Raw genomic sequence first — 25,987 nt, forward strand, 5'->3', positions numbered from 1 at the left:
TGATGATTATCTACAGCAAATCCAGTTTTGTGAAAAAATATATTCAAAAATTAAATATCAGAAGAAAGTTAAGTTCATTATTGAAAAAAACTCATAAATTATATTGCAGAAATGCTCAAAACACTGACAAAAATATTTTAATGCTTTTGCTAGTATTGGCTTTGGGTGCTTTAAAAAAAAAAAAAAGTCTGCTCTGCTAATTGTGTAAAGCAACTGAGCTGCAGTCTTCATGCTGACTGCCCAGCAACAGCAGGGGTGCAGGCAGGCTCACTGCTTTCAATTTGCCTCAAGGCTGTATTTCAGGTGTCTTTACCTACTGTTGCTGGTTTCTGTAGCTTCTTGTTGCTTTTCAGGCTATTTGAGTAGCTTAGTAATAGTCAGTTCGTATAACACAGTTCCATTTTTTTTCTCAAAATAAAACAGGCTGGAATAATATTGGGTCATTTACATCCTGTTGCTGCCTCTGTTTTTCTACGATTTAGACATTTAAAAAAAAATGGAGTGGAGCTAAAAACGTGAAAGTACAAGCTTCTCCTGGCAACACCTGTTAATCAGGTCTGGATTTTGGGAAATCTGAACTATAGTCTAAGCTTGCTGTAGTTTTGTCATACATCATTATGGGATGAACAAAAAACACACCTGACTGCATTTAAGCAAAGGCTACACAGCAGGACTCCGAGAGGATACAGGAGCTCACGGACAAGCCCACTGATGATACTGTTTGGGGGGGGGGGGAGTCCATGAGTCCGTCCTCACCAGGAGGAAAACCCAACCTTAAGACAGGCACAGCCTGGGCTCTAGGGTGAAACTGATGTTTCTCCAGAGACACAGGGTAAGCAGCTCTGCGCCAAGGGGCTGCCCCTTTAGCCCGCTCTCCGGGAAGAGCACTGCTGCTTCCTTTGCTCATTCCCTGGCTGCTGGGCAAAACCACAGCTGCTGCCTCTGCCAGCTGCAGGGCAGCTCCTTCCCCTGCAGGCAGCTGCCTGGGCCTTAGCACTGTCCCTATCTGTGAGTATGTTAAACTTTAAATAGCATGTGGAAAATAAACAGAGTACATTTTCCATGTTAAACATAAGGAACAGCAGTATTATTACTAATAAATAAAAGTGATAGCAAGCTCACCAAACTGAAGTTAGGGCAGTTCTTTTTTCCTCAGTACTATGTCCAGCTCCTTCCCAAACCATATCTAGGGTGTGATCACCACTTGCTCTTTTAACTGTTACTTAATATTAGAGGGGCAGTGATACTACACATAAACTATTAATTGCCTTACCTTCTAATATTATGTTTTGTTCTATTTTCCAAAATTTTCATTCTTCACCTCACATCAACAGTTGCATGAAAGCAGAAGATGTGTTCCTAAGTGGGCAGATCCAAGCAGTAGTTTTTGAACTTGACCCTTTGCTTGTAAGTCCAGAAAAATTACAGCAGTAATTAAAACACACACACACACACACACACACACACGAGCAAAACAGTGTAGGATTTTCTACCAGTGGCAATTAGCTATGGTGTGCAGAGTCACACCTGCCTTATTAACAGTAATTTGGAGATAAAAGCAGACACTGTTTTCTAAAGTATTTCTCATTGATACTTGTAGTAATTATCATGAAATGGTAATCATTTTAGACCTTATTTGGTCTGCTCTCTCACAGTTCTTTGCACAGACTCTGCCACATTATGCTCAAGAAGAACCAGCATGCTCAGCAGCCGGAACAGTAACAAAGGAGGAATAGAGACACACAATAAACATCCTTTTTAGAGGAAAAGTGGAAAATAAATGTTGTTTCATCAGAGAAAACTTAGTTTCATGTTGAGGTTCAATACATTAGTTAAGTGCATTCCACTCGTCTGCAGTGACCAGCCCAGACATGATGTAATCTGTCCAGAGACGTACAGGTCTTGAAAGACCTGCCTCTCCCCTCCTCCTACGAGCAAACATCACTTGATGTTCAAACATTACATCAATCATTAAGGTCTGTCCTGCAGTCATTCTGCTTAGTGCCAACCCCCGACCTCCAGACTCTGCTCTATGTAGATGGCACATACTATAGCTATAAACAGAGGGGGGAGGTAAATCCAGCCTGCTAACAGCATCCTTGTAAAGCCTGATCAAAGAACATGCCCAGTTTGTCTCTGCATAAACATCCTCTCAGGAAAGTTAATAGTGTAATTAGTGATTCAGTCTCAGAAAGGCACTTAATATGTTCCCATGGTTTAGTCTTAGGCAGAGATTTAGTAGTGTCTAATTACCATTGTGATACTTATTGTCTCAGAAGGTAATGCAAACGCTGGTCTAGCGCAAGGAAGGACAGCAGCAGCTCTGAGAAATGCTGTCTATCAGTCAGTCACCTGCCTTGGCTTTGCAGAGGAGGAGGAGCCTTCTCTCCATCACTGGCACATGTTTTTCAAATAGCCCTGTCATTTCTTAATACAAATATTTTCACTATTAATTAGGCCTTACTGACTTACCTGCATGGTGCTCTTTATGCAGACTGCATGGCAGTGACACTTTTTACAAATATAAGTCCTCAGAGGACTGAGGGACGCAAATTCAGTAAGGGAGGACATCGTACATATGGTCCCCTACTGTCTCTCTTACTGACAGCAGTACAGTATCATTATTTGCTCTTAGCAATTTGTGTATCTACCTCTGCTGCCATAGCCACCACGTCTTTCTTCCTTTCCGTCCCCAACTCCACCAGAACTAGCCCCTGCCACCCATACCCCCATTTTACTGCTCTTGCTGGCAGACCAATTTTATACAAGTCTTTTAAGAGAGGAGCTGCAATAACAACCAAACAAGCTTGCTCAAGGAGGTGAATCTTACTGCCAGGTAACAGCAGACAGTTGCCTGCAGCCTATCAGTTAGCATAAAGTAATACAGAGCTAGCCTAAAAAAAATTCATCTCTAGACATCAGAGAGAAATGCTGCAGCAGTTCAGTGCCCGTTACAGGATGACACTGCACCTGTCACGTGACTCCCAGGTCTTAGATCAGCCGCTCTGTTGGTGGCATCTTGATTACGTTCCACATTTCCACTCGTGCCCCATCTTTCTCTTGCCGGCTTGGGCTGTATGTTCCCTGAGTTGCTCTCCGTCGCTTCATGGCAATCACAATGGCCGCAGCAGCTGCAAGGAGAAGGGCAGCCCCTGCAGCCCCGACTGCTCCCACAACGGAGGAGTTGCTAAGATGCGCCCACACTGGCTGCTGTGGTAGAACAGGGTGTTACTCAGAGTAGCCACGTGGACAATACTGCATTTCACATACAAAACAAGTGCCCGTCCCTCACCCTGGTCCCTTGGGACTCTCCCTAAGCTGCACAGTTACTGTCGAAGCAATGACCACAATGCTAGCCATAAGCACCCCACCTCTTTCACTGGTTAGGTACCATAGTCCCCTCCCTGTCCCAGCACAGTCAAGGGGACGCAGTTGAGGCGGGGGGTGGGGGGGTGGGGGGCTGTTTTCCTGCTCACCTCCCCCAACCCCAGCCTGTTCATCTGTAAGGTCAGGATTTGGCAAAAGGCAAGGCACTGCTGAGCTCTCCAGCCACCTGCCCACAAACCCACAATGTTCTGCCAGCCCATTTGCCGCGCGGTATCCATGGGAATGTCTAACGATATATCCAAAACAGATCATTTGATAAAATGTGGCTTCGTACAGTGATTTCAGTAGTTCCTGACAGGTCCTTGTAACAGTGTCTATCACGAGGCAGGAGTTCACAGCTGCTGTTGCTGTTGAAGACTGCTTTGTGAAACCACATTTGAAAACTTCATAATCCTGAGCTGAAAAAGCTTTGAGTGAATTTGAACTATTGAAAAAAAACCCAGAGCAGTATATACAACCAATCATAAGTATCCTCCACACATCTCTCCTTAAAAGTACATATAGATCTTCATCTGCAAATTAGTGCCTAATTTAACCCTGCCTTTTAAAGCAGTCTTTAAATGTACCATCGCTGTGTGAAAGGTGGAATGGAGCCAGAGGAACTTCAAAGCAGGCGCACCTCAACAGCTTCTGTTGAGGTGAAAGTATTGGGCTGTCCACAGGGAGGGACAGAAGGGAGTAAAAAGGCTCACTTTGAGCCAGTGGTGCACAATTGACTCAATTAAATGTAACCAGCTGGAACAGCCACTAGTATAAAGTCTGCCATGTATTTTTAAGTCCATGTCTTCATCACCAAGCCTTAAGGAAACTGAGATAGAGTGGATCTGCTGCTGCAAGTGCTGGAAAAAAGATTACGGTCAAAGCAGACCTTGCAGGTGCATCTCCTTGCCATGGTAGTGCCTATATTAACCGCTCTTCAGGTGGCACCTTTAAAACACTGTCCATCTCCAACCGAGCTCCTGCCACTTCTTGCTGACTTGGACTGTAGGTTCCCTCTGATTGGCGCCTCTTCCTTGCAGTGAGAATCATGAATATGAGACCAATACTGAGTAGCAGTAAAGAGCCACAGGCTACAGGGACAGCTACTTCAATTAGTGGGGAGGGGAAGAAAGCACTTGGAGTCCCTTTCTGTAAAAGAAATTAATGGAGAAACAATGAAACCCCAGTAGTTACAAGGACTTAAACTGAAAAGCCCCAAATGGTCAGATTAGAGAAGGGAGGGGGGGAGAGAAAAAAAAAAAAAAAAGGCAGGCAGAAGATCTGCACCTGAATGGAAAAAGAGGAGCAAGGAATAATAGAGGGCTTGAGGGCACCTGCACAGAGAATGTTAATTCTTTAATCTCTTAGCAAGCCACGTTTGAATTTGTTTTTAAAAAAATGACTATTTTTAATGCAAAGAACAGCCAGTAACAAGTTCTGAATTTTTCTTTGTAATTCAAAACTATTGACACTCATCAGTGACATTCTTCAGCTCTGCCAAAGCTGTTAGTTAATCTCAATAGGACAGAGTTATATACAGAGATTTACTGAAGGAACAGTTAATGACATTACAATACTTCATGCAGGGCACAAGGACAGAATTACCACGAGGAAGAAAAGAGAAGATTTACTAAGCTGGCTAGCTAACTGGCATAGGGACAGCAAAACTAAATGCAGACAATTTATGGGACTAATCCTGGAGCTAGAAAACTGCTACAAAGACAGTCCCTTGCACACCACTTGCTAATGAAACTATAGAGCTGTTTGTTACAATTAGAAAGAGCAGTAGTTAAGAGTCTGATCAACGCTTCAGACAATGTTAGATGAGGTAAAACAGTCCAAATGATATCACAGACTCCATATTCTCCTCCTTGCTTACGGTTTTTCACAGCAGGACAGCCCCTTAAGATTCAACTGCCAGTGCAATCAGCATCTAAGGTGGGAATCTTTTCTTAAGAAGACTCCTTACAAATAGCAGACTGAAATATAAGTTGGTAGTTGTCACTAGAAAAGATCTAATCACCTCTGCAAAAAAAGATCTTAAAGCAATAAAGGAAATCAAGAGTAAAATGAATTCTCAGTAACCCCAGAAAATTTCCCTGAGCAGAGGGATGGTTTAAAAAATAATAATATTAAAAAAAAAAAGTTGTTTAATAATGCCGCTGATAGCAAGGTGGAGAATTTATATAGCTATTAAACTTTCCTTAGTAACAAGGTTCTACGCAGACCTGTGTTTCACAGCTTCCTTGAAGAACTGTATTTGGGACATGCAAGTATAGCAAGCTTCACTAAAAACAGATGTTTTCAGGATTAATATTTAACATATCTCAAAGCCAGAAGAAAGACTAGAGTATATGAAAGCAAGAATTGGCATCACTACCTTACAGGAACTTTATGAAATACCAAGGCAAAAGATTTAAAATAATTTAAATAGTGAATGGTACATATGAAATCCACTGAATTTGTAATTCAAAACTTGTTAAATTGCCAAGGCACACATTTTCAAGTCTGTTCTGTAGGATTTTTACTTGGTATTGACATTAACACAACTTGTAGCAGAGAGGGGAGAACGTTAAAGAGGTTGATTGATAGAAGGATGGGAGATGGCAAAGAGGACTGCCTGAGGACCAACGAAAGAAATGCAGCCATACGAGTATTCTTTTGACGCTAGTGGAATTAAGGATGGTGTGGAATGCAACAGTAAAGAATAAATACATTGTGGGATTTGTATCATAAAGAAACCTTTAAAATGACTTAATAAGCCTAAGAATAAGAAATATTTCTTACTGTTAAAAATAGTATCTGCCGTCTTACAGATGAAAAGCAAAAGAATGCAAGTTTGATCATTTAAAGCTTTTAGATACTATGCTCTATACAGTCTGGGCCACTGTCACGAAGCAATGTAGGACAGGAAGCACTGTTGAAGAAAAATGAGGCTTTAAGACTGCAGAACTCGAACACTGAGTAAGAGCATTCCCAAGGGGACAGAGTACTTGGAAGTCCTCCCATTTTCAAATGACTGAATTTCAAATTGATTGATTGTTGTTGGATTATACTTATCCTTTTACAAATCTGAAATTAAAGCAATGTGCTAGGGGTTAGTTCTAGTTTTGCACAGCATGCAGATTAGTGCTACAGCAGTTTCCAGGCTGCTACCTTACTGCCTGTTACATGCTCCTTACTTGCTCCTGTTGGTGGGAGGGAGAAAGAGAGAGACTGCAGCTCACGCCCCTTCTTTTCTACACCTATCATTAATAGCAAACACACCAGTTATCCATACTCTCCTGTTCCCAACCACCAACATCACCACAAGCACTGTCATTTTTAAAGGAAAGAAAGAGACAGTTCTGCAACAAGTAATGGGGAAGATGAACATGAATACAAGGAATCTACAAGAAGTGTCCTGGACAGAAGAGATGCACCTGATGGAGTTTATGCATGCAAATTGGAAATGTCAGGAGTGACTTTGTGGCACATGCATTAGATAATCCTTAGTAACAGCAACAGCAGCAAACCCCACCTTGGTGCATAGCATTTTCCCTGCAGTATGGGTTAGTACATTCCCAGGTTACCAGACAAGCTACTTGTCCATGCAATGGCTTTACACAGAAGAAGCAAGTGTATGACTTAACAGCTGCCAGAGAGGAAGGATTTCAGTCTCAAATACCAATGCTTTGCTCATGCAGAAAAGGAAAAGCATCATAAAGCCTGCCCATCCATCAGGCCCTTAAGGTCAGAAGCTGAGTCAGTATATAGAAGCACGCTGTTTTTTACTTCTCCTTGAATCGCATTTACCATGACTTCATCTAACTTCCTTTCTCCAGACACATCCATTTCTACCCAGATGATCTTTGGGGAAGGAAACTGCTTTAAACTACCTCATCCAATAAAAAATACCAACTGAAAAAAAAAAAAAACCATGGAAGGTAGTGCAAGGCGATGAATGGGGCAGGGGGAAGGAGAATTAGAGCAAAATTTCAGCCCTTTCATCACAGAAAGTCTCACTTTTGAGACACTTTATTAATAATTATCTCCTTGTCCTATGTATTACACACCTCTGTCACACCCTGCAATCCAATAACTCATTAACTCAACCGGCTCAAAATTTTCTGTTTTTTCCAGAATTTGTGTTTCATATTACCCAGCCATTTCATATTTAATAGAGATGAGAGAAATTATAATTCAGTGTCAACTGTTTGTTTCCTCCTCCCTCATATTTTTGCCTATTCTTGCCTCCTTATTTACACTGTGTAAGTGAAAACAGCCTTAACACTCCACAAGCACCAAATCCACTGCCATACAATCTCTGGGGTTTTGGATACAATTTGTCTTCATTGTTCTTGTTTTGAAAAGGATGTAATTAGAACTCTGGTTTTCCTTTTCTCTATGGGCCTAAGGCAGATATAAGTAATATCTCCTTTCTGGAGGTCTAACTGCAGTAGTTTGATTATTGTCCAAAGAGTTGTACAATCTAAAGAAAATCTAAGATAAAACCCTGAAACCCATACGATAGCCCATGCCAGACACTGAAAAGTAATTGACACATTTATTTATATGCTGGAGACTAACATGCATCAGCATTGCCAAAAAAAAAATCACATTTTGGGTTTCCTTGGTACCAGCTGATTTCCTACCTGTGCTTCAGCTTGATACATACAGGAGGCTATGCAATATGCAGGCAATGTTATATGCAACATGCAATATTAGTTTCACTAATATCCTAGTACCCAGGGATTCCTCTAAGGCTACTTCTGTTTCTCACAACTCACAGTTTGAAGAACAGACAGGAGCTTCCAAGAGCAAAGGGAAGGAGGTGCTTACGTTAACATCACAGCGTTCTCCTGTGTAGCTGGCACTGCACATACACTCGTATTTGTTCACAGAGTCTTGACATGTACCTCCGTTCTGGCAAGGGTTTGGATCACACTCATTTATGTTAATTTGACAACTGGAAAGGAAAAGAGCATTAGAATTAAATGAAATGTCTTGCACACGTTCTTGTGCCATAGCACAAAAGACCAGTTTGCTTGGCTCATATGGCCTACAAAAGCCTCACTTATTTTAAAAGCTGCTTGCATCTTTTTCAGATGCTTTCTCCGGAGTCCAAAACATGAAAGTTTTAGCTGTTCGCAGCAATCATCCTCCTGTCATTTCTAAATGATAGGAACCAGTATAGCTCCCTAGTCCAGTTAATGAATTCCCATGAGGTACAGGGCTGTTAAGAAATTAGAAGCAGAAAATGGATAAACGCAAACAAACTTTTGCGGTTGCAAAACGATGAGTCTGGTTTTAATCAATTCACTGTACCCTAGGGTCTGTTCTGAGCTGTCTTGTCTCTACCCAGTGGTCAGTACCGCTGCTTCTCCTGAACTGATCCCACCACGTTTTCTAGCTATTTAACTTGCAGTTATGAAAGAGAGATGTTTAAAATTAAGAAATATTTGGAAGCAATCTATGCTATGAAAATCAGCAATGCTAACAGTATCATTATCAAGCCCACCTCTTCTAAAAATAACATCTACTTTACAATTTTGGAGCAGTCGTTTGAATGGCAAAAGGATATATAACAGGATCAACTATTTGAATCTGTTCAGTTATCCCACTGATATACAAATTTTAGCACTAGCTCCTTTGCAGGCAACAGGAAAAAAGTACTTACTTCCTTCCAGTGAAACCTGGTTTGCAAGTGCAGTTGGCTCCCCATGTCTCACTGACGCATTTGCCACCATTCAGACAGGTGAAGTTCTTACCACATTGTTCAGGGGGGAACGGCCACCTGGGAAAAACAGGAGACAGCCTTTAAAGCTGTCCTATGCAACAGTAGCAGCAATCATGTTTTGGGAAGGTTAAGGTGTACTCAGATACAGTGGAGACTGGGGTGGAAAGGTTCACGAACATAGTCATGGCTATTTCTAGGGAGGAGTTCAACACAACATGAGAAGAGAAGTCTCAGAAATCATCCAGAATATTACTTTTGGCATGCCTGGAGAGCAGTTTGTGCTGCTATTAGAATATGCAAGAGCTGTATCAGTACTAGGACTTTTCTCATATAGTTTCCTACTCTTGCTGATGAAAATACCAGCAGAGAGCATACTGTAAGCCTGACTGAAAAAAGTAATGCAAGTACTAGGTAGTATGAACGATGCAGATAGTTCTACGCCAGAACTGAAGCAAGAACAACAGGAAATTCGACCTGGGCAGATTTGATAACTGAAGGTCAGCTATGTAAGCACTTAACCAATCTCAGTGTGCAGTTTGAACAGGCACAAGGAAACGGAAGTCTAAGTTACACATGTTAATTCCTACTTCCTTCACCCATACGAAATATGCTTGAGTTTATGCAAACTAATACAATGCTATAAATATATACCTAATCAAAAAAAACCAAGCCCTTTTTCTAAAGTGTACTGCCAATTTCAGTTGAATAGTCACAGCTAGGAAACTCTTTATAAGGCAACTGGTGAAAATATTTTTACTACTTTCTGCCAGTATGCGCTTGATAAGAAGCGGGATGCTCCAACAGACATTTCTTAAAGCAACATGCAAAAAACAATGCCGTTGGTCTTAGGACCAATGCCACACAATACAACCAAACACTTTTTAGCGGGTTCTGAGGCTGGAGGAATGCTGTTCCTCTGTCTAGGACTGCATATGTATCAATGATTTATCGATGTCATTTATCAATGACATTATAGGAAAATATTTGCCAGGGTAAGGCTTATTTTTGCAGCGCTACTAGCAAAGGGCACCGTAATTATCACTGGCAGCTCTCTCCTCTCTTGCAGGCTGAGTAGCACTTAAAAGTTGGCTTTGTACCACTAGAGGGAAAAATACCACAGTTAGGAACCCCTGATATAGGTAAACTCTACAAACCTAGCATCACAGTTACATCAAAAATGGCATTTTCGGCACTGCTTGGACTGTCCCTCCTCCGCACTCTGCCCAGAACTCTTCCTCACTGGGACCATTTCTCTCACTCTAGGGCATTCCTCGCACTTGAAATTTTTGAATGCTGCCTGCCAAACTCCCGTAGGACACGCTGTAACTGACGAATTTCCTTTTGGTAAGGGGGAAAAAAAAAATCCCAGAGAGTCCCCAAGTACAAATCCAAATTATCTGGGGGCTGCTCTAACCCCTGCATCAAACCAAGCAAAGCACCTACTCGCAGCGAGGTCCTGAATACTGAGTTGGACACTTGCAGGAGTAGCCATAAACCCCATCAATGCAGGTAGCTCCATTTAGGCACTGGTGCCGCACACAGTCATCCACGTTGATGTCACACTTCTTCCCAATGTATCCCCGGAAACATTCACAATGAAAATCTGCCACTGCATCCACACAATCCCCATGAACACATGGGCTTGACTGACAGTCATCAATGTTAGACTCGCACAGCGGCCCCCCCCAACCAGGACTGCAGGCACAGCTGAAGGAATTGAACAAGTCCTCGCAGGTGCCAGCATTGAGGCAAGGGCTAGAAGCGCAGACCTCAGCCCCAGCGCAGCCTAGCTGGAGGGTCCTTCTGCTGGATTGCTGGAACTGTTCTGGTTGAGGGTATGGGAGATGGGCAGTGAATGGCAGGTAAATCCCCCCTATCTTCACTTGTCCTAGGCAGCCAGTGAAATTTTCAGCTAGTACAATTGGTGCGTTGTTTTTTAAGAAGTCCAAGTTCCCAGCATTTCCCTGCAGAGTCTTATTAACAGACCCATCCAAACAAACTAGCCATCTGGAAGAAAGTGCAGACGGCTCTTCCATAGACATAGAGACTGTGTGCCAAGCACCGTCCGTGACAGGCATCTGACTCAAGAAGCTGACCCCTTCGATGCTATTCCCACTTTTGATGTCAACAAGCAGGGAGGAGTTCTTAATGGCTATCTGGAGGGAATCCACTTCTTCCACAGCCCGAAGCAAAACAGCATCTTCATCCCTGGTTCTGAAATCCAAGTGGAGGCTGCTCAAAGTTCTAGTCACTGATGCATTGGTGGTAAATTCAACAGCAGCATAGCTATTAAATGTTGCATTAGCCAGACCTATAAATAAAGGGAGAGAGCACAAGGGATTCGCAAGACAGTAGGTGTCCTGTTTGAGACAAACCACTGGCAAACTCCTGGTAGGTTCCCTCCCTTAGGAATCATGGAAGCTTTGTGTGAGCAGGATTAAAGGCCTAGCTGCTGGCCCTGTCAAAGCCCTTCCTGTTTACACTTGCACCTCCAAGAGTAATATACAGCTCCTGTGTAGCAATTCTTATTTATCAGTCTCAAAGCACTTGCACAAAAATGCAATTATCCCCATTTTATTACCAACAAAATACAGCCTAAGACAGGTAAGTAATATATTCAAGGCCACTGAAAAGAACAGTGGCAGAGCAGGGAATACCCTACCACCCTGTGTTCCAGGAGACTTTCTAGCCACTAGACAATATTCTCTCCACATTAGGTTATCCTTATCTAACTAGTTTTCTTCTTTCCCTGTGGTTCTGTCATAGGTGAAAACTGAGACACATTTACAATACTTAATTGTGTAAGTCCTACTTGGTGAAATAGCCTGAGACTCTAGAAGTGGCTGAACACTGCAGGGAACAGGATGGTCTTTGCATTGCAGTGACAGTAATCATTCCATGAAAATGGACAGGCTCTTCCCGGATCAAGTCAAAGTAATAGAAGAAAACATCTTTAAGTACCATCTTTGCTCTATTACCACAATCTGGTGGTAAATCCATAAAGCACGTGCTGCCTGCAGGAGTATGCACCTAGGCATCGTTCTCTTTGGGAACTGGCCTTACACATTTATATTTATTGCAACGGTGCAAACTAGGAATACTGCCTGACTATAGACAGGAAAAGCTAAGCAGGAGAACAGCACTTACACACATATCCTGCTAGAACATCAATACAGGTGGTAGCTTCAGGACATGGGTCACTTTCACACCAGACTCTCTCTTCACAAAATTTCCCAGTGAAATTTGCTGGACAGCTGCAATGAAAATCATTCCAAGTGACGATGCATCTGCCGCCATTCTGGCATGGTTCAGACTGAAAAACAGGATAGTTGAATTTAGGAGCAGCACAGTTCATGTTTGGATCTAAGAGAATTTGGTAAGAAGAAACGTGACAACAAAGACTGGTACAAGCAGTGTTTGGATCAGAAAGAAGTGTAATTAAAATAGCGAATCAATGGCAGCAGAGGAAGGAAAAGGGTTCTGTACAAGCAGCTCTTGAGACCCTTCCTTTCCCTGTGTGCGCTGCTGATCGACAGAAACTCTCTAGGTAGCTCCACCAAGCTGGAAAAGAACAGCTGGCAGCACATCTGCAAGGACCCTGTTCTTCAGAGAACATCTCGCCCGTGCAGCTAATGGTCTGAACGCACTGACCTTCAGCCTTTTGCAAAATCTACATATTCAGATGCATACAAATATAGCAAGCACGATTTGGACACACTAGTCTTTTAAGCTGCCTGTGAAAGTGTTTTTGTTGAGCCTGTCACACCAGGCAGTACTATGCTATTGATGGTTTGTATTTAGTTACTTGATGGGGGGGGGGGGGGAAGGAAAACATGTCTTTGCTTGCTATTGTTTTTGTTGCTATGGCCTCCGGTGTTAATTATCTACCAGATCCTGCCATTCTTGGGATAAGCTTTTTGGTTCTGTTTGTTTGGTGTGTTCAAATCAAAGCAAACAGCTGCCTAACTCAATACAGGTCAGAGGCAGTTTTCCCATTTTTATCGCTTTAAAAAAATCTGCAGCTCTCAGATTTGAAAAGTTATACTGTGAAATAAATGGGTAAAGGGAGACAAGAGTTACATAATGGGAGTGAGGCCTACGATTATAGGCAAAATATGCTCTGTAGTACTCCTGTCCTGATTTCCCTCCTGTAACAGCCTCTTCCTTTCTGCCCATATCTGAGCAGAAAAGAAAAAGAAAAGAAAAAAAAAAAGAGCAAGGAAATACTGGCTATCTATACACTGAGAAGCCTCACAGACTTAGGTAACTGCTGATTAATTACATGCAATTGAGAACAGTCATCATAAGCTAAAGGCAATTCTAAATTATTAGAAACAAAAAGAAAAGGCACCAGTCCCTGCAGGTTCAACCTCATTTAAGTGAGGCATTTGGCATTTGCTGGCATTAGAACATGCAACACCATAACTGTAATCCTTAAAACCTATATTATACTCCCCCCAACATGCTGTGCAAACAATGCTAATTAGAGCCAACTAAAGTAACTTCAGCATTTCACAGGTAAAAATGAAAATAAAACCACAAGGCCCAAAAGGAAAGGTGAGAAACAGATGAAACAAGTTGCAAAGTCCCTGAAAACCACACAAAGTACTGTCACTAGTCTACTATCATAGTGATCAGGAAGATAGTCACTTATCTTCCCGATATCAGCAAACTGTCCTATAATCATAGACGTATAATAAACAACTGCACACATGCAGAGAGAAATGAGAGACTTCCTACCTTACAAGTGTCATCAGAGATGCAACCACTCACAAGATTAGTGTTTTGAGCTTTATTCAGTTCCTGTGGCAGACTGTAGTTCTCAGCCTGAAAAAACTGTACTTCATGGGTGTTCAGTTGGATGTCTTGCAGACAGCCTTTAAAATAGCCTCCCCACTTATCAGTGCTGTCTGGGTTGGGATGTCCACCAACATATACTTCATAGCCAGCTAAAAGAGGTCTATCGACAAGCTGTCCTAGCTCCACATATCTATCTGACTGGTGGGCATGAACAACTCCACCATGGAAAGAAAGAGCTACCAAATGTCTTCTCCCATCAACTACACTTTCTGGCAAGGTCACAGTATCTGTAGGTAACATCTCTATCTTCAGCTTGCCATTCTTCAAGTATATGCTGAGGCAGGGGTCAGTTTCATTTCTGATTTGCAAGAGCAGACCATTAGGTTTCAGACTACGAATGAAAAAGGAGATGCTGAAATTTGCACCAAGGCTATCAGAAAGGGTAAAAGAGGCAAAGCTAGTGGAATTCTCCAGGCCAAAAGTTGCTGCTGGGCGCTCTGGAAGAGAAAAGAGAGGCATATCAGTTCTGTAACAAAGGAAAGGCAGCTGGCACAGGGATACTCTAAGTTGCAACCCTTTATGAATGGGGCATGACCTTTCTTCCCAACATTTTCAACTTGTTTCAGAGCAATTACGCTCTCTCCCTGCAAAGGTCTGCGAAATTAGGAAGCTGGTGAATGTGTCCTTGCTTTCTTTGGAAGGCAGGAATTCAGAGCACGCAAGTGGCAGAAGGGGAGAAAGAAGGTCTAGCAGAGTCATTGCTACCTAACAGATTTAGTTGGGGAATCTGAAGCTATAATGTTCCTTTTAAAAATTGTAAATCTCGTAACAGCAGAGCAACTCTCTACTTGCTATGTTTAGGGCTCAGGAACGAAACAAAAAGCCTGGAACAACGATATTAATACAAGCCTTGCAGGAACACAAAAATGCAAATGGGTATGATTTTATCTCAGAATTGTCAGAGCGCTTCCTTTAACAGTTTGTATTTTATCTATAACACATTCGTTTTCACCCTCTATGCAGAAGCTCAAGTAACAGCTTTTTGTAGTGAAACAACTTCACTGCCCTCCTGTAATCACTTAGATCACATTCAAAGATGAGGTCAGAGCCTCTGGTTCAACAAGGAAGTCTGCTCCACAAAACTGACAATCATTCCTGCAGGAGCTGGTGACAGGAAAGAGATCAATGCAAAATATATTTACAGAGGGTTCTGCTTTAGTTCTCTCTCCAGTCAAGCAGAAAATATTGCTTCCAGAGCTAGCATTAATACTTATCCAGTATCTCTGGAACACTGATGTGCAGATGTAAATCACTTGGCTCTTACCGTGGGAGCAAGTTGGGCCTCCATACGGCCTAGAACAATCACACCTGAAGGTTGCCCAAAGGTCCATGCACAGCCCTCCATGAGAGCAAGGTTGGGAGAGGCACCACTCTGTCCTGTCACACCCCAGCATCACTGGGGATGACTCGCTCACAGGGAGATCCAGTGGGAGCACAGCTTCTGAATCTACTTGCAGGTCCTCCAGGCAGCCAACAAAGCCCTGCTGGCTTTGTGTGTTGCTGGCCATTGCATGAGGAACACCTCCAACATAGATGTTCTGGAAGGCATGTGGGATCAAAGCAGTGCCATGCCCAACAGGAGAGCTCTGCAGGCAGACACCTGCATCACAAGAGTCATGCGAGAGCTTTAGCTGCACAGTGTTCTGCAGAAGAACTTCAACTTTATGCCAGTGGCCATCATCGAGTCTCAGCCCCTCCAGAAGTAACAGGTACCCAACATCCTCCCTCTTCAGTCCTGCATGCAGAATGCCATCAAAGAGCTCCAGGAACAAGTATTCAGCTTCATGGCCTCGGTAAAAAAGGATGGCGCTGGGCAAGGTTGTTCGGAACCGGAGGGACACGCTGGCCAGCTGATCCCCTGCTGCGTCCCTCCTGCTTTGATTGTTCATGGGCAGCTCAATGAGGAGATATCCTCTGGAAGCAAAGGAAAACGTTGTTGGTGTTGAGCATGTGGCATCATAGAAACCAGGCTGGCACTGGCACAGGTGGCCATGGCTCTCAGCTAGGTAGGTTGGGATGCACAAGGCCTCATTTTGACAGTCATGCGCCTGGCACCCAGTGAGCTTGACAGAGCAGTTCTTCCCTCCCCATATAATGCCATCCTGGCTAGGGGCACAGTGGCAGGTATAGTCAGCAATGCCATCCTCACAGACAGCTCCATTCTTGCAGGGACCCTCCTCACACTCATTGATGTTAACAGCACATTCCACACCTGCGAAAGAGATTTAGAAATGGGATTGCACTGCAGGGGATTGTGACTCCCTTCCCCAGGGCAAGGCTGCGAGGCAGACCGCCCTCCCCAGCACTGCCAGCTCTCTAAGTCATCCATCACAAAAAGCCCAAAGGCTGCCAGCAAGAAGCCCCGCATTCACCATAGAATGGCTTACCACTAACGTAAGAACAAGAAAAAGATACTTCTGTGCTGTGCTGCAAAGAGGGTGCTGTTTACAGAGCTTTGGCCAGTCCACCTGCATCACCTGAGAGACTGTGCTATCTTCTCCCAGAGGATCTCAAACACCATGGGAAATCAGCATGCAAGGAGAGCAAGCAAAGGATATTAAAGAGACAAAGCAGCATAGGCAAGGATTTTACTGTACGTGGATTCAGTACCTTTTAACTCAGATTAAGACTGTAGATCTGACTGGAGCATGTTCTGGGCACCATTGTTGCAGACAGCATCAAACTGGATCACTAGCCAGAGAAATTATTGAAAAGCCTCAACTGAGAGAGTCCACACTCTGTAGTTCGGAAAATAATCCAAAACAACCCTCCAGTTGTAAAACACTCATGAAGCTCAGTTCATTACCAAACAACAAAGACCACATATGCTCCACAGGCACTTTGCCATACTCACACTAAGCTGATTTCAGTTCTGCCCAGTCCTGCAGAAGTGAAGTGGGTAAAAAAGTATTGCACTAGTTAGTCTGTCTCCTTGGGGTGTTTTTATCCCAACAGAGATCAAGTAAGTTACAAGACATTACGCTCCAATCTGGTTAATGAAAATCTGCTGTCATTTTCCTGAGCATTTTCAGACTGACAGAAGAAAGAGTCCTTCTGAGCCAGTTCACTGTTTATCTAGCCCATAACACTGGTTTTCACTAATCTTCAGAGACAGTCGCACAGATAAGCCAAGCATGGATTATCCCAGTCTAATAGCATTACATACAGAACCTAGCTAGCAAGCACAACAGGGAGAGCAGAAAGAAAAAGAAGGAATTCTCACACAAAGGAGGGGAATCAAAACACAAAAGACATTTGTAAAGGAAGGCCACTAAACAGAATGAGCATGTCAAAGAGATTAGAGAGCTGCCTGAGGGAAAGAGTTGAGGGGAGATGTTGCATTATGAGCGCTGGAGGGGGACTTGATGAAGTGTGATAAGAAACTTAGCAAAGATAGGAGGCTTCTTGAATTTGTATGCTACTGAAGTGACCCCCTCGGGCTCCAGCAAAACCTCATAGCCAGTCTTGCAAAAACATCTAGTAACCTGCTGTCTAACCAAGTTGCTTTACTCTTTTCAGAGCAAGCGCTTACTTGCCACTTGCCGTCACCAGTGCCTCCTCTGCAGGTAAGTGGGGACTCAGCACTAGCTTCCCACACCAAAACATCCACCTGTGTCAGTGTAGGGACATATCACATATGCTGCTCTGAGAAGCGCTGAAGGAAAAATGGGAGGCTGTGGTAATTCTGCTCTTTTTAGTTAAGCTAGTGCTGTGCTGTTGGTATTATCTCAGACCCCTCTAGGAGGTAACTCTAGCTCTCTACTGACTTAAACCAGAAGAGAAATGTGTAGTATCTGTGGAAAAGTATTGAATTCAGCCAGTAACTTCTGCCTTGAAGAACAGCTTGGCTGAGGGACAGATTCAGTGTTGCCAAAACTATCTCAGCATCACCTTTTTCTCCAGTGACCAGTGCAGGGCTTGCTCAGCATACAGAACCCGGGGCCTGATCTTCTTGTTGAGGAAATAGAGGCAGTAAAGGAAGAAGCAAGGGTGGAGTTAAGATATCAGCACAAAGCTATGGCCGTATTTGAAGGGAATATGTTGGCATGAATAGAGCATAATGGACATCCTTAGGCCTGGAGAATCCCAGTCTGGGGGAAGATCAGAAGACTTCAACTGGAATTAAGAAAAAAATCAGTAGACTACTAACTATCAAAACTATCAGCGGCAAGGCTGTTGAATGGCTTTGAGAATATAGTTAGGTTCAGTATAGTCCCAAATCCTTTAGATGCTGCCCACTTGAGATCAGAGATTACGCTATAAAAAGCGCACAAACCACCCAATGTCTATTTATAAACAGCTGTTGATATTTACCAGGGCAATGAGGAGCAAATACCAATGGTTCAGATAATCAAAGGAGAGATGCAGTGAATTTTTGACTTTCTGAGAAGATAGAGGAGCGCTGAGGAGGCAGGGTCCCAGCTGCCTGGGAGAAAAGAGCCCCATTTTCCCCTATCACATTCCCAGCCCGACCGGCATCCCCTCCGGCCAACACGCTCTCTCCATTGAACAGCAGCAGGAACACCTGCTTACGCTGTTTCCCAGGCTCCCAGCTGACACCTGTGGGGTGAGTGCTCCATACCAGGTGGCAAATTAGTCCCTATGGTGAGTGCACAACCCCAAGCTGGTGGCTAATTAAACGCCAAGCTTTCCTCTGGGACGCAGCTGGTTTGATTACTAGATTATTTGTTTGAAAAGGGTGAAAAGAATAAGTTGACACTTCAGATCTTTACACGCTGCTGTCTAACCTCACAGCTTACAAACAGGAAAGGGAGATGTTCAGCAGCAGAAAGAAACGGGGGCAGCACTTCCTTACAGGAACCAGAAACACAAGCATCATCTTTATCACTGTCATTGCTTCTGCCAGCAAAAAGCCAGCCTTCACAGGGCTAAAGCAGGAGAAGGGAAAGGCCTCTAAAATAACGACCAATGTATTCTTGCCCTCCTAGAAGCCAGTGCAACATCATACTTGAGTCTGGAGCACTTCTTAAAACATACTGGTAGGAAAGGAAACTGTGCCAGAGCTCTAAAAATCTGGCTGACAGCAAATTTTTCCTGGAAGCCAATGTCACCTCTCATTTACCAGTTACCCCAGTGCAATCCCATTCCTTATATACCCTATGATGATCATACCATACCCTTCATCAACCAGCTGTCCTGCTGCCTCCTCCTCCATTGTCACCAATGAATTTTGTCATTTTCATTTGAAAATCTCCAGTTTGTCAAATTCTTCACTTACACCAAAATAAGACAAAGGAAAGAGAATTCTGTTGCATATTGCTGCCTAGATGCTAATTTCAGCTCAGCAGCGGAGTCTGTAATTTTGGGTTTTGACAGAAAATGATGAAGCATAAATGAGGAAGGGGATGCCAGCTAAGTGAGGGAACTTTTCCCTACTCCAGAAATAACAAGATTTTTGCTTTAAGCCATTACTGTAGGAAGAAGTGCAGATCTTAGATTGTTTCCATTATTCCAATCTTCCCCAAAACATGGACAGTTGTGTCTTTTACCCACTGGAAAGTGGGTATTAAAAAGATGCCTAAAACTAATACGTTTCTCTAAGAGAAGCTTAGGCTTCCCTTTTCAGAAATTTTAAAAAAAGGACACTCCATATTACATAAGAAGTTACTCTGCAAGAGTGTTTTCTGTTCCTTCTATATCTTTTAGCTCAAATTTTTATTAATATTTGAACTATCAATAATAAGAGCAATATTACCACTCTGATTCATTACATCATTAGGTGACTTTAAAATGTTTAATGAGTTTCTTATCTAGTTAAAGACTAACAAATGCAAATCAGTGGAAGTTGTTATCTGAAAACCAGACAAGTGTTATTTACAAGGTTGCTATCTGCAGACAATTATTTTAAAACATTCCAGCTAATTTAGCAGTGTTCAAGCTAACAGTCCCAGTACACACAAGAGTTGGGTCAGAAACCCAACTTCAATTCGAGAACTTGCTAAGCTTTAACAGTTTCCAGTATTTTAAAATTACAAAGGTGAATCTTCTGGACATACTACACAAATCTATTTACAGAAGTTTTTCTAAAGCATTATCAATGTGGTAAGAACAGTCTTATTTCATAGATGCAAGGGTCATTAAAATCCATATACTTTACCATTCTCTGAATGAGGGTAATGGTTTGCTGACTGCTATTAATAAGCAAAGATTTATTATGCATATTATAGGGATCATATACTTCAACAGATATGTATGTCAAACAAAAAAAACAGACACAAAGAGAGAGATTCTAATTTAGCTGTCACATGCCAAAAAAACTTGAAGTATGAGGTATATTCACGGGCCCTTCCCATTAATTCCTGAAACACGGGAGTTCAGTGGGGCTTCCCGGCCAGCCCTGACTCACCCTCTCCCTGTAAGACAACTGAATTCCTAGCAACCTTTCTCTGGTGCATCCTAATTAGGGTTTCTATTGTTATTACCAAAGAAAAAAAGGCGGGGGGGGGGGGAGAAATAGGGGAAGAGTGAGAAAGACAGAGAGAATTAGCAGCAACAAAGGGACCAACACAATTATATTTGCACCATTACTGCCATTTCCATGGCAACATAACTGTTTTGACCTCTCTCCCACCGTGCACTCAAGGAGACGGTGGGGGAGGGAGATGGAGAAGTGCATAGGGTAGCAAAGGATTTGTCCTCCGAGCTAAGAGAAAAACTACTTTTCAGTAAAGGAGTTTTAAATCACTAAAGGAAAAAGGAAAAATGCCAAAACATTCCGTAAAAAGCAAAACTAACGTTTCATAGAACTAACACGGGACATTTGTGTGCTTACAAAGTACACCTGCATGTGAAATAAGGACGCATGCCTTGGAAAAACTCCCCAATTTGATCACTATGTAGAAGAGACCTGGCTTTTTAAGCAAGGCAGAATTATAGCAAAGATGCACATGAGGCATGCCGATTGCTCAGTGCTCACCTTGCAGCAACAAGGAAATTCCTGGGCCCTAAGGTTTCCAAAACAAAACTTTAGGTCTCTCCAAAATAAAAACATTCTTCCTTTCTACTGAATTCTTGTTCTTCTCCTCATGCCTCCAGCTACCACTAATCGCACAACCAGCTCCCTGCCCTGTGCAGGCACGCACACATTCAGGACACACTGCAATTACTGTATAGATCTCATTACCTGCTAGTAGAAAAATTCCATTCAGGATCACGCCAATCAGCACAGATTTCATGGCCGACTCCTTGTGGACATTTGTGACAGTAATGGAAAATAAATGGGGGTGAACGGGGGGGAACAACAAAACGGCTGGACTGAAACAGCAGAATGTGTGTAAGTGCTCCCTGATGCCAGTCAGGCAAAAAGGGATTGGAGATGAAGCCAGCCAATATAAAAGAGACCTGCGCTGTAGTGAGATCTAATCCAGCCCTGCTCTAAACCTCCCCAGCTGGCTTCTGCTAGTGCTGACACGAAGAATGCATATTCACGGTCTCGTTCTCGCTCAGTGCATGACAGTAATGCCCTGCAGTATCCACAGCACTAGCTACAACAGTGGAAAGTCAAGGGGCAATCTGTTACCCTTGCCACTTCCCAGGTGACTCTGTCAAGTTCCATGAATGGAGCTAACATGCATTAGGGCCAAAAATATGGATTTTTCTTATTATAGGCTAAGACACAAAGCTGCGTTTCCACCACTGTGTAATTTCCAAACACTATGAAGAAGGAGAGTCCCAAATGCAGCCTGCAACACTGGCCTCGCTGTACATTTGAGACAGACTTAATCAGGGACCAGCACTTCACACACAGTCTCGTTCTTCTATGCACCCTATTCCGTGAGTTGGTGTGCACAAGCATTTCCACGGTGCAACAAAAGCCTCAAGTTTTAACTACCATGACCTGCTTCTCTGAAATCTACCTGAATGGAAGAGAAACTTTGATAAAGAGAGAGTAAGTGTGAAGGAGGACGATAAAACAGCCGAATGCCAAAAACCAGCAGCTCACCAGTTTTCCCCTCTGAATAGTAATCATAATCAAAGAGTCCTCAATAAAAATCCCTCTTTGCCAGTATTTTCACATCAGCTATCAGAGCAGGAAGGAAATACCCTGCATTATGCTGACTGCACTGGTTCGAACAAGGGCCTTCAGAATCAAAGATCTCTCTCTTTCCCCTTAAAATTAGCTTAAATTCCTTAAAATTAGTTGTTGTAATCTTCTTTTTCGCCGTGAATCCGGCTTTGAAAGAAAATACGGCTACTTTCATATTGTACTGGAGATGGTTTTTATTTCTGCAGAGAAGTGTTATTTACAGCTGGGACCTTTTCTCCAAGCCTCCAGCCTATACTAGTATCAATGTCAGGTCCAGGCAAACAAAAACTCCCACAAGTCAGAGTCGAGAATCTGCATTAGCAGTATCAGTTTAAGATATTAAAAGAAAGCATTCCAGCAACTCTTGTAGCTAGTTTACTTTCTTCATTTCACTCAATTCAAACATACCAGTCAATTTCACAGATATTTTAAGTGGGAGGGATAGGGTGAGCAGTCATTTGGAATCAAAACTTCTCAGAGTCTCACCTCTGGGTTGTTTGCATTTCTAGTCCTACCCTAGCACAGATTTTAAATGCTGTATTAATTAATATTACCCTCCTGTTGTTGAGGGGCGCGCGCGTGTGTGTGTGTGTGTGTGTGTGTCTATGTCACAAGATAGATCAAGGAACAACAAGTGGGTAGTTCCCACTCCCTACTGCAACAATACAATGTAACATTTGCAAAGATTGGAGAACATTAGAATCCTTCAGAAGGATTTATATTTTTATTTACATACATACACACGCAGAGTCTATCTGCACACAACTGATTGGAGATAAAGTAGCATAAGTCAGCACAGACTCTGACCCCCTACTTGTCATTACATCTTTTCAAATTCATGACATGAAATAGTGTTAATTAGATACTGCAATTGCTTCTTTTCCCGGGATCAGTTTAAGGATATATACAAAGCAGTGTTCTATTAGGGACACAGAATGAGGTTGGGGAATACACCGTCATGAGAATTCTAAACGGAACACACACAAGCAAGATGAAATACTTAAATAAGATTTCTTCCAAGCCAAAATGGTTGACCACGCGTTCCCTGTTTCAAACTACACACAAGCGAGGGGTCACTGCTTAGGTTCTTTCAAACTCGAGGAGTTCAAAGAAATTAGAAGGATCAGATGACTCATTTTCTACAGGTTTTAATTCCCAGTTCTTGCACACTGGCAAACATGCGAGTTATAAGACTGAGTCACAGGGTTTAAGTTCAGAGAATTATTTTGTTCCTAATCATTTGTAAAACTTCTTGGATGAGCACAAGATAAGAAATACTAAATACCTCAGAGGGTCCTTAGCAGAAAAATGTCAGAAAATGGAGGGTGAACTTTGGGTAGAAGCATCCAAATTTCATACACGTTCCTTAGACAGAGATCTGCAACTTCCTCACTGTGTCGGTAAATGAATCCCAGAAATTTAGAAATTTCTTTCCAGGCTCTGGGGACACCCATTTTTGTCTCAAGAGCTAGCCTTCTCATAAAGAAAGGAATGGAAATTTTTCATCTGTCTGAAGTGTACCAAGCAGGTCACATTCTGCAAGGATGGTGTTAACTGGCAAGCAAGTCCATTATAACTGGAAATAATAAACATTGCTGATAAGCATTTTAGATGAAATCTAGTCTAATGTCTGCCATCTTGAAGTTACCCCTCTTGGTCAGACACCTTTAGAAGACAGCAGTCTTGCCATACCTACGCACAGGAGAACTTCTGTCACTCTGGGATACTACTCTGCCTATGTATTTGCCTGACTTGATTCTAAAGAGGACATTAAGCTGGGCTTCACCCATTTTCATTAGTAAAGAAGTCAAACTTAATTCATCAGAGTTGCTCCACCTTTAATAATCCTCTCAAAAGCCTTTAACCATGGTGAGTGGGCATATCTCAGGCTATTGGTTAGTCAGAAAATTATGCAAAGAGCTAGCTCAAAACAGATTTAAGTGCAGTCACAAGCATCAGAATCTCAGAGGCCACTTTGGATCAAAACTCACCTGAAGGTCTACACTGAAGCCTACATTTTTGCAGCATTCTGTAGATGACAGCAAGTTTAAAAGGTCTAATTAACTACAGAGCTAATTAAATCTACCCAAGGATGTTCAGAAGGAAGAACCATCTCCCGCTTCTTTCATGGGATTTTATGTTTAACCTATGACCAAAAAATTCAAGCCTATTTGAGTTTGGCCAGCACTCTTGCAGAACAACCAAATGACAGAAAAGGTATCCTCCTTCTTTCAAGACAACTGACAAAGATATTATGGCTGAATGAAGTAAAATGGTTGATAAACACATTGATTTACTACTGAAAGAAATTCACAATCACAGTCCTTCCCAACTTTATCGACACTTCACCTTCTGATTTCTCATGAAGGTAGAAGAACTCCTAAGCTGTGTGTAAAAAAGCTCAATTTTACCAGGACCACAAGGTGCTACTGGCAAGGGACGTTTGAGATCAAAAAGCGCCCTTCCCCTCTCATTCAGGCTGGCCATTGCCACAGTACTGGCCTTTCTAGAGGCAACTTTAGCAGGACTGGAAATACGAGTGGGAATTCTCAGGCCATTTAGAGGTTTTTAAAGAAAGAACTAGCCAAATTCCACATTAGTGATTACATTCTTCCAGGTTAAAAGTTAGTTCTCATTCCAACTGGAGGTATATGTTGTTTTTACTTCTTGGCCTAAATCATTGCCTGGTACATACCTGATGGATCAAAACCATTCCTACGAATAAATCATTCATTTTGTTTTTTCCTAACACAATGGCTTTTCTTAGTATGTTTTTCCTCTTGATACTGTATCATCATTTCCAAGACCACGCAAGATTCATTCTCCTTCTCTTTTCATTTAGCAGCCTCACAATCTTCCGATTCACACTTCTTACAGCCTCACAGGGCACATCCTCTACTTAAGCATAGGCTGATGCATGGGATGGCTTCTCCAAGGCCTGATATGTAGTTCTCTCTGGAAAGAGGCACCACATTGTTTTTGTGACAATGGCATTTTAGGGAAAGTTGTCTCATGTCCCTGCAACGCTGAGACAGCACTGAGGTAGTTAATTTGCAAAGAAATACTTTCTCCTGACTCACACTGTTATCCCAACACTCCCCAAATTCCTCAGACTGAAGGCAAGAAATACAAAAAAAGCCTCCTGCCGCCCCAAGAAAGCATTCTTCAGAGTAGCAAGTTCACTTTAATCAGCGGAGGCAGCTTAAGCCTAAGTTCATGGCAGATCTAAGTTGCCACAGAAATGTGTTTTGAACAGAAACATCATGGGAAGCTTCACAAACTTGTTCGGTGATCCTAATATGAAGTAATAAGCTGTTTACCCAGCATGACTATGCTGGGATTAATTGACAAAGGAGGGGAGATTAATTGCTATTATTTCCCTGTCAGCTTCACTCCTCCACATGCCCTCACTGATCTCACAGAGACTGCTCCCAGCCTTTCACTGTGTTAATGTGTCAGAACTACCTCAGCTGAGACAAAGTCCTTTACCAAAAGCAATATCCAGAAGAGCAACCTGCCTCTAATCCCCTTCAAGTACTAACGGACCTGAAATTGATGCAAGAGAATGAACTCTACTTCTCCTTTGCCCACCGTCCTGTGCTTCTGTCAGCTTTTCTGCCCATGAGCAAACTAAGACTTAGAAAGGATTAAACAGACCTGCAGTTTGACAAAGCAAAATGAAATTCTGAACTCCACAAGGGGTGCTGAGGCACCGAAGGAGGAAAAGGGAAATGGGCACATGTGTGAGTGAGAATTTTGACAAATAGGATAAGCTGCAAATCATCTCATTTGGACAATATCTCATTTCAGGAGTACAGTACTCTAACTACTCAAGAAGTAGCAATTTAGAGCTTAGCTAAAAAGCCTATATGCAAAAGCCTCACTTACAGAAGCAACTTTTTCTTGACCTAGCCTACATTACATAGTAAGCAAACAAGACATACCACAAACCCACCACAAGGAACTCACCCAGTAACAGAATGCGTTAACCAGGG

At 42.6% G+C, this 25,987-nt stretch overlaps 1 protein-coding gene across 13 annotated transcripts in view; it reads right to left on the reverse strand.

Moving 5' to 3' along the window:
• Window positions 1-720: 720 nt before the first annotated feature.
• Window positions 721-25,987, reverse strand: part of CRB2 (crumbs cell polarity complex component 2) — a 79,467-nt gene continuing 54,200 nt past the window's right edge. For 11 of the 13 annotated variants that reach the window (XM_068914609.1, XM_068914613.1, XM_068914612.1 and 8 more), the window contains 7 exons: window positions 15,210-16,157; window positions 13,826-14,382; window positions 12,233-12,398; window positions 10,529-11,396; window positions 9,026-9,142; window positions 8,188-8,314; window positions 721-4,515 (listed from right to left, as the gene is read on the reverse strand). In XM_068914609.1, the coding sequence (XP_068770710.1) occupies window positions 4,288-4,515; window positions 8,188-8,314; window positions 9,026-9,142; window positions 10,529-11,396; window positions 12,233-12,398; window positions 13,826-14,382; window positions 15,210-16,157 (3,011 nt within the window). In that variant the 3' untranslated portion in view covers window positions 721-4,287. The remainder of the gene's footprint in view (window positions 4,516-8,187; window positions 8,315-9,025; window positions 9,143-10,528; window positions 11,397-12,232; window positions 12,399-13,825; window positions 14,383-15,209; window positions 16,158-25,987) is intronic. The other 2 variants (XR_011135622.1, XM_009688352.2) reach the window with 2 other exon arrangements.

The sequence above is a fragment of the Struthio camelus genome, chromosome 20 (genome assembly GCF_040807025.1).
Source record: "Struthio camelus isolate bStrCam1 chromosome 20, bStrCam1.hap1, whole genome shotgun sequence".
NCBI lineage: Eukaryota > Metazoa > Chordata > Aves > Struthioniformes > Struthionidae > Struthio > Struthio camelus.